General features: G+C 47.1%; 1 protein-coding gene across 1 annotated transcript; it reads right to left on the bottom strand.

Moving 5' to 3' along the window:
- RPL7L1 (ribosomal protein L7 like 1) lies at positions 456–8,165 on the bottom strand. The gene is made up of 7 exons (NM_001123192.1): positions 7,849–8,165; positions 7,168–7,276; positions 4,962–5,125; positions 3,581–3,718; positions 2,818–2,927; positions 2,479–2,693; positions 456–1,789 (listed from the first exon to the last, which is right to left on the bottom strand). The coding sequence occupies exons 1-6, from the start codon at positions 7,860–7,862 to the stop codon at positions 2,485–2,487; spliced, it is 744 nt and encodes a 247-aa protein (NP_001116664.1). The 5' UTR covers positions 7,863–8,165; the 3' UTR covers positions 456–1,789; positions 2,479–2,484.

Here is an 8,525-nt window from a genome sequence, read left to right as displayed (position 1 = left end):
AAGGCATAGCTAATACCGCCAACTCAATCTCATAGTTATGCTGGAGGGCCCCATGAGCCAAAACTGCAGCAGAGCTGATCTTACGGGAACAGGGCACAGATGGTTAAGCATGTTTTCAGCTCTTGAGCTGGGCTTGGCACACCCTCACCAATTGCTCAGATGGAAAACTGAGGCAACTGGTGAGTGACAGGAGAGGGAAGGCCCACTTAGGGGTGGACACTGATGACAAATACAAGCAGGATGAGGACCTCTCTCCCCTTTTAGGTCTAACATCTCCAAGAGCCCCAGTGTTAGTCTATAAAATTACCTGTAGTCAGTAGAGGGCAGTATTTCTGAAATCTAGGGCAGTTATTTCTGAAATCTAGAATATATCAGGGAAGGATCCAATTCAGTAGCTTGCCTGGGGCCTAAAGATCAAATACTGTTAATTTCATCCATGCCAAACCAAGAAAATGGTTTACTTTTTCCTGATTTGGGTTTAAAGAGGACTGACCATCATGGAAATAAGAAAATTCCATCTTGCAGCCCAGGAGAAATAAAGAGCAGGCATTTCCCCGAGTCACAGACAGTACAGGGGCTTAGCTCTCTATTACTGTGTTTTTGTTTGTTTGTTTTTGTCTTTTCTAGGGCCAAACCTGCGGCATATGGAGGTTCCCAGGCTAGGGGTCTAATCGGAGCTGTAGCCACCCGCCTACACCACAGCCACAGCAACATGGGATCCCAGCCACGTCTGCGACCTACACCACAGCTCACGGCAACACCAGATCCTTAACCCACTGAGCAAGGCCAGGGATCGAACCCGCAACCTCACGGTCCTTAGTCAGATTCGTTAACCACTGCACCACAACGGGAACTCAGTATTACTGTGTTCTTAATGGGAAACAACTCATTTGGGTTGAAGAGCAAGAGCCACCTTGGTAAGCTTTGGTCTTCTATACGTCACAGAACCAGAGGAGACCAGCTAGGTCAGAGCCTGGGTAACCAAACTGGTAGAACAGGACTTCTTCACATAAGGTGCCTCAGTCCCTGAGACAGGTCTACAACCACCCTAAACTTCCAAGAAAAAACTGTAGTGTGTTCATGTTTTCCTAGGGAAAGAGTCCTTTCCTTCTCATGGGTTAAAATCCTGAGCTAGAGAGAAAAAAAGCACTAGTTGGTGGAAAAAGTAAGCACTAGTTGGTGGAAAAAAAGTTGGTGGAAAAAAAGTTGGTGGAAAAAAAGTTGGTGAAAAAAAAGTTGGTGGAAAAAAAGTTGGTGGAAAAAAAGTAAGCACTAGTTGGTGGAAAACTAGTTGCAGGAAAAAGTAAGGAAGCTACCAGATACACCTAGACCCAGCAAAGTGACAGCACATCAATCTGTCACAGAAGTTAGAAGACAGACTCACAGCAGAGACAATGGAGCATTATTTTTGTGTGCTTCTTTCTAATTGTATTTCAAGTTCTTTCCAAAGCAAGACCCGAGGAGCCCGCAGGTTCAAGTATGCCACTGCTGTCTTGTATTCATGCTTGAGTTTTCCTAGAAGATGTGACAAAACAGGACTACCTTCTCCATGGAATGAGTCCTTTGCTGTTTTTCAGAGGTAGATGGCGGTCACTGCAGAAAATACACAGGAACTTTTCCATGGCACTGTGGGTGGGATGAAAAGTGCCTGCCGTGAACATCATCTTTCTCTGACTCTTCCACTCCAGCTTCTGAAGCTACAGCAGAAAATAATCTTCCTTGAAGATACTGGGTGATAATTCCATAAGACAAAAACACATGCTTCCAATGCACTGTGCTTTCAGGTATTCTGAGGAAGAAAAACACAACTTTATTAACACAAATTTACTGCAACTTGGGGACCTAAGCATAGTAACAATAAAAAGGAATTCAAAGAGAATCAAGAGTCCTCTGGAGGTCCTGTTGTGGGTCAGTGTAACCTGACTTGTATCCATGAGGACGCAGATTCAATCCCTGGCCTCACTCAGTGGGTTAAGTAAGGATCTGGTGTTGCCACGAATGGTGGTGTAGGTTGCAGGCGCAGCTCAGATCTGGTGTGGCTGTGGCTATAAGGCTGCCCGGCAGCTGCAGCTCCACTTCATCCCCCAGCCTGGGAACTTCCATGTGCTGCAGGTGTGGCCCTTAAAAAAAAAAAAAAAAAAAAAGCCTTCAACGAAAGCGGTAATTTAAACCTTCAGATCCTTTTGCAATTAGTTTTTAATATTGTCTCCCTATCTCCAACTAACTGACCATGGCAACACAGAAGTTTTTTTGGTTACTCTGCTTTCTATCCTGTAACTCTGTACACCAGCCCCATGTCCTAACCAGGCATTCAGGGTTCCATTCCAAGCCCAACTCCATCCATTAGACTTGGGAATACAACCCTCCCTACCCCAACATTATTTCCATACACTTTTAAATGCAGAAAGCCTATTAAGGGGCAAGGCCAGGCCCATAAAAGTCAGCCCACGGGCAGTGTGCGGCCCCACCTCACCTCACCTGGGTTTAGTTCAATTGCCGGATGAGCTGATTGATGCGTTCACCACGGTAGCCAGGAGAGCCCACTTCCTTGAGGAAGCCCACTCTATTCTTGGTAGCATGACGGGCCACTGAGAGTTGAAAAGGGCGCAAGAACCCTGAGATCGCCTGAAAATTCTTCCCAGGGAAGGCAATTTCATGAATGAGGTCTTCCAAGCAAATGACACCAAACTTCCCTAAGAAACATAAGGTTCAGATTCCTTTCTTCAACGTCTCCCCAGCACACACAAGGGTCTTAGAGGCCTGAGCTGGGCACTCAGGCAGGTTCTGCTCTAACTGACCCCGAGGATGCTCACTCACCCAGATGCTCCTCAATCACTGTGTTGTCTGTCAGGGGAATGATTTTGTTCTTGACCTTGGCTTGTCCCCGTTTTAAGATGAGTTCCCGAACAGACTTCAGATTTGGAAATCTGTGAGGCAGAATAAAGCACAACCTTAGCCCTCCACCCCCCCCGCATGTACTGGCCACAGTCCTGCAACCCAGCTACGGAGTCTCCCAACCCCCCCCCTTCCCAGGAAGTGTCCTGCAACGCACTGCAGCTGGGATGCTGGAGAATACACCTGAAGGAGATGAAAAACTACGTAACTAGAAGTTAAAATTTACAGATACAAATGCTCACCAGGCAAAGATAATTCCCAGGCAAAAGTAAAATCCTGGCTTATAGTCTAAGACTCTGGTCTTAGGTGTCCCTATTCAAGAGTTTGAAATTAAACCCAAGACCTTTTTGGATTTTAATGTTGGAAGGAGTATTAGCCTAACTCTGCTTTGAGATTCTAAGAATTAATCTCTCCTCTACTTGGCTTACTCAGCCTTAGCCTGTGGATGACCAAGCCCTGCCACGGCCCATTCCGACCATCATCAGCGGCACTGACAGCCCCGCTCTGCCCACCCCACATCTCAAGATTCTTAAGGCTGGCAGCTGATTCCTGATGACTGCTCACAACAAAATGCTCCCTCAACACAGCAAAATAAGCCTTGGAGAACAGTACCCTGTGCATCCTAATGTTCTCAACATTTTCAAATAAAACTTAATGTGAACTCACACCAAAAAACCACACTCACCCCCAGGTCACATAAGGTTCCACTATACGAAGCGTTTTTATGGTTTGAGGGGTGACCTGCATAAAGACACCGCTGAAAATCTTCTTCAGGCGAAGTCTTGCAATGGTCCTCTGCACCACTGAACTCACCCCACTGATCCTGAAATGAAGAACAGAGCAAGTCAGGCTGGATCAGCAAGCACCCACGAAATGTGTGCTACCACCGGGCACCCAGGGGGAGGGCAGGACGCAGACCACGCCTCACAGAGCTCAGCTGAGTGCTTATCAGCTATGTAAACAGATCATGTCAATGCGATGCAGAGCAAAGGCTCAGGGGCTATGGGAATACAGATGGTCCCCGAATGTGTGTCTGTGCTGGGTTGTGTGTCAGGCTAAGGAGGCCAGACTTGCTCCTGTGGCAGTAAAAGCTATGGAAGATTTTAAGTAGAGGAAACATGACCAGATTTGTTTCTGACAATCACTGAGGAGCAGTGTGACACCAGAGTCTGGGAAACCCAGCTAGAAAGCTGATGCGATAGTCCAGGAGAGAGATGATGGGCAGTGGTTAGAGGTGCATACATATTTAAAACACAAAGGTTTGTGGTCTGATTGGCTGGGGAGGGAAACAGAAGGAGGCAGAGCTGGGGGTGCAGGTAGGAATGGGTAAGGCACCACCGAATGTGGAACAAGCTGTCCGTACTCTCCCCAGCACTGCATATGCTCGATCCACTCGACCCTGAGTACCTCGAGGCTACCTTGATAACCCCACTTCAGGACTTTTTGCATCTATGCCTGGAAAGGCTTCCCCCAACCCTTTGCAGGTCTCAGCCTCAAGCTCCTGCTTCAGAATGCCCTCAACCACTGCATGCCACACGGCGGCCCTCACCCCACATCCAGCCAGCACTGAACCCTCAAAGCAATTAGAGTAACTTCATGTCTATTTGCCTAAGGTGAGGCTCCCTAATCTTGAAAATAGCAATCTGTTTCCTTCAGCCCTGAATTCTAGCACAACTTGCATCAGTGGCTTCAGGCCTACTATCTTGTCATCTCCCTAAAGACAGGCAAAAGCTGAAACGAGAGGGAGGGAGTGGGGGTGGAGTGGGGATCTGGGTTAATAGATGCAAACTCTTCTTTGGAATGGATAAGCAATGAGATCCTGATGTACTGCCCCGAGAACTATATCTAGTCACTTATGATGGAGCATGATAATGTGAGAAAAATTATATATATATATATATGTAACTGGGTCACTTTGCTGTACAGTAGGAAATTGACAGAACACTGTAAACACCAGCTATAATGGAAAGAATAAAAATCAAAAAACAAAAACAAACAAAAAGACCCCCCAAAAAGCCTGAACCAATAGTTTGCCTCAGCCTCCCAGGATCCAGCAAGTTCCCTACCTTTCGATGCGTACAACAAAGGCCAAGGAATGTTTATCTGGCACTTCCAAGCCATGAGGCTTCACTTCCAGTCGTCTGAGGCGCACTCTGTCACGTAGTTGCCGCCAGGAATCATGTAGGAACCATTCCAGTCGTTTAAACTTGAGTTCCTTTCCTTTCCTCTGCTACAGAGAAGACAGACTATCACCACCACTTTATGTCTCTAATTGTCTTTACTTCTGCAACAGTCATTCATTAGTCACTATCGGTAGAGCTTATTTGCCCTCTGTTCTGGAAAAGGGACCAAACATCCTCTATTTTTTTTTTTTTTTAAAAAAACAGCGAACCTGCCACAGACTAGGGGTCAGATGGGAGCTACAGCTGCCAGCTGTCATCACAGCCTTGGCAATACCAGATCTGAGCTGCATCTGCGACCTACACCACAGCTTGTGGCAACCCTGGATCCTTAACCCTCTGAGTAAGGCCAGGGCTTGACCCTGCACCCCCACGGAGACAATGTCAAGTTCTTTTTTTTTTCCTTTTTGTCTTTTTAGCGCCGCTTCCGAGGCAATATGGAGGTTCCCAGGCTAGAGGTCCAATTGGGGCTACAGCTGCCATCCTGTGCCACAGCCACACAGGATCCAAGCCGCATCTGCAACCTAACCACAGCTCACGGCAATGCCAGATCCTTAAGCCACTGAATGAGGCCAGGGATCGAACCTGCAACCTCATGGTTCCTAGTGGGTTTCGTTTCCACCACGCCACAATGGGAACTCCAACGTCAAGTTCTTAACCCACTGAGTCAATACAGGAACTCCCATCCCTTTTTTTTCTCTTTTTTTTAGTTTTCCCAGCATCATTCGTTTTTTAAAATGATTTTTTACTTTTTCCATTATAGTTGGTTTTACAGTGTTCCGTCAATTTTCTACTGTACAGCAGTGACCCAGTCACAAACATACATACATTCTTTTTCTCACATTATCCTCCATCATGCTCCATCATAAGTGACTAGATATAGTTCCCAGTGCTATACACTAGGACTTTATTATATAATGGAAAAACCCACTCTGGTGGTTTTGTGGGTTAAGGATCCAGTGTTGTCACTGCTGTGGCGTGGGTGTTGGGGAGGGGAAACAACACCAACATACTCAAGTAAAGGTGAAATTGAGAAAACCTGAGAACTACTGGGGACAGTCCTTGTTGAATAAGCAAAAAACCAATTAGTTTACACACTGTCAGTCAACGTTTATTGGAACATAAGGCATCATAAAGCTCATGCCTCCCAAATATGTATTTCTCCAAAACATTTGGCAAATAGCAAAAACTATTTCAGAGTCCTGTTGTGGCTCAGCGGGTTAAGAACCTGATCAGTATCCATGAGGCTGTGGGGTCAATCCCTGGCCTCACTCAGTGGGTTAAGTATTCTGCATTGTTGTAGCTGTGGTGTAGGCCAGCAGCTGCAGCTCTGATTAGACCTCTGGCCTGGAAACTTCCATACTCCATATATGTGGTCCTAAAAAGAAAAACAAAACAAACAAAAAACGCAAACCAAAAAACCTGGTACATTAAAAAAAAAAAAATTAGAGTTCCCAATATGGCACAGCAGGTTAAGGACCCAGCAATGCCACAGCTGTGGCTCAGACTGGAATCTTGGCCCAGGAACTTCCATATGCCATGGATGTGGTTGAAAAAAGTAAGTAAAATTTTTAAGTTTTTGGGAGTTCCTGTCGTGGCTCAGCAGAAATGAATCTGACTAGTATCCATGAGGACACAGGTTTGATCCCTGGCCTCACTCATTGGGTGAAGGACCCGATGTGGTGAGCTGTGGTATATGTCACAGATGTGGCTGGGATCGGGGGTTGCTGTGGCTGTGGTGTAGGCCGGCAGCTGTAGCTCCAATTTGAACCCTAGCCTGGGAGCCTCTATGTGCCACACCTGCCGGCCTAAAAAGAAAAAAGAAAATTTTTTTTCTTTTAGGTACACAAGCATGTTCTCGAATCCCTTGGTATGAACCGGAAGGAACACTCTCCACTGGCTTTTTCCTTAAACTCTACTCCAGTATTTTGCCTGCAGAAAGCATTTGATACATACTTGCTTTGTTTAGCAAATATGTATCATCCAGCTGATGGGGGAAGCCGACTGTCAGTACCAAATTAGTTCAACATGTGCTGGATAAAACTCACCGAACACAAATTCTCATTCCTTCCACCTGGTTCCCCACTATTACCTCTTTCTTTTGCAAAAGCGCTTGCTTCGCCTGTGTGGCTTTGAGGGCCTGATATGCCTTCCTCTTTTTCAAGAGATTTTCTGGAACCAAAGGGATCTTTTTTCTTTGCCTGAGAGAGAAAATGGAGAAAAGCGATAGTATTTAGGAAACAAATCTGCAATGCGTTTCCAAACGACAGCTTGGGCTTCGCAAACATTACTGTCTAAAACCTCCTAAGGACCGCGCTCCCACCCCGCCACCTGGCGTTTCTGACTCCAGTTCTCAAAAGCTTTCAAGAACCATGAACCCCTTAGCCACTGGTCCTCGTATGTCAATGGAGCTTTTACTGTCATAGCCTTTTACAGATACCACCAGCGATGAGATTCCGCCCCGTGGGGTTGGGGCGGGTGCGGACCCAGCTGCAGAGATAATACTTAAGTCAGGCTGGGGAAACCCACCCTCCAGCCCGCAGCCTCAAACTCATTCCTCACCCCTTGAGGTAGGTAATCCGAACCTGACAGAGGCCCCATCCGCCCGCCCCAGCCCAACACTTCCTCCCTCCTCCTTCGATAATCTGGAGCCTTTTCTAAGTCTCTCTTCAGTCCACAAGGATCCTTATTTTCCGCCACCGAGAAATAAATACTGAGGATGGCACCAGATGCTCAGGGCACCACCCAGAATCTCAGAGCCCCTGATACTCACTCCTCCTCCGCCATTTTTCCAGCGCAGCTGCTACTGCTCAGGCGTTGCCCCACGCATGGGAAGGAACCTCTCTATGGTCTCTCGACCATAGAGATGTCTACTCTAGCTCACCCCAGGGCGAGCGGGTAGCCTGCGCCTTCTTAGCAGCAATGAACTGCTGAAGTTTTGCTAACCCTGATTCCTATCAAAAGTGGCTCAAAGCTTCCTGGGCGCCGCTTAGAAGCTTTTTAGAGCCCGGTCATCTTCAAAGACCATCCCTTTTTATTTCAGCTGTATTCTCATATCGCCGGAAGCCTGGTCACAAACGAGGAAACGCTTCCCACCGACTTCCGGTAGGGAGTGAGGTGACGATTTTCCGGTTTCTGCTCGCTAGGCTGCGCTTCTCCCGGAAGGCGACTGGCGGGATCCGGTATCCTTCACCTGGTGCGGAGAGCTTGGGGCTGCAGCTTTGGTTCTGTGTTGGTGGAGGTGTGGACGACTTAGGGTGCTGGCAAAGGCATCTCTGATTCCCTCGGCCTGGCTTCGTCAGTGGGTCCCTGATCAAGTGGGTCCCTCTATCCCTTCGTTTCCCTTACCCAAAAAGTGGACGTAATAGCGAATCTTGCCTAATAGCCTTGGGAAAGTTATATGAGCTGCTCCACATAAAGCGCTTAGAACAAAGTCCAGTAAGCAGTTAA

Source organism: Sus scrofa, chromosome 7 (assembly GCF_000003025.6).
Source record: "Sus scrofa isolate TJ Tabasco breed Duroc chromosome 7, Sscrofa11.1, whole genome shotgun sequence".
Lineage (NCBI taxonomy): Eukaryota > Metazoa > Chordata > Mammalia > Artiodactyla > Suidae > Sus > Sus scrofa.
Note: the sequence above shows the minus strand (reverse complement) of the source record. Positions and strands in the feature narration are given on the sequence as shown.

Excerpts from the sequence above, each read along its gene's own strand:
- RPL7L1 (NM_001123192.1), bottom strand. Across the intron at positions 5,126-7,167 it reads CGCTTTTGCAAAAGAAAGAG|CAGAGGAAAGGAAAGGAACT; the intron begins GTAATAGTGGGG and ends TCTTCTCTGTAG. Across the intron at positions 3,719-4,961 it reads TTTGTTGTACGCATCGAAAG|GATCAGTGGGGTGAGTTCAG; the intron begins GTAGGGAACTTG and ends TCTTCATTTCAG.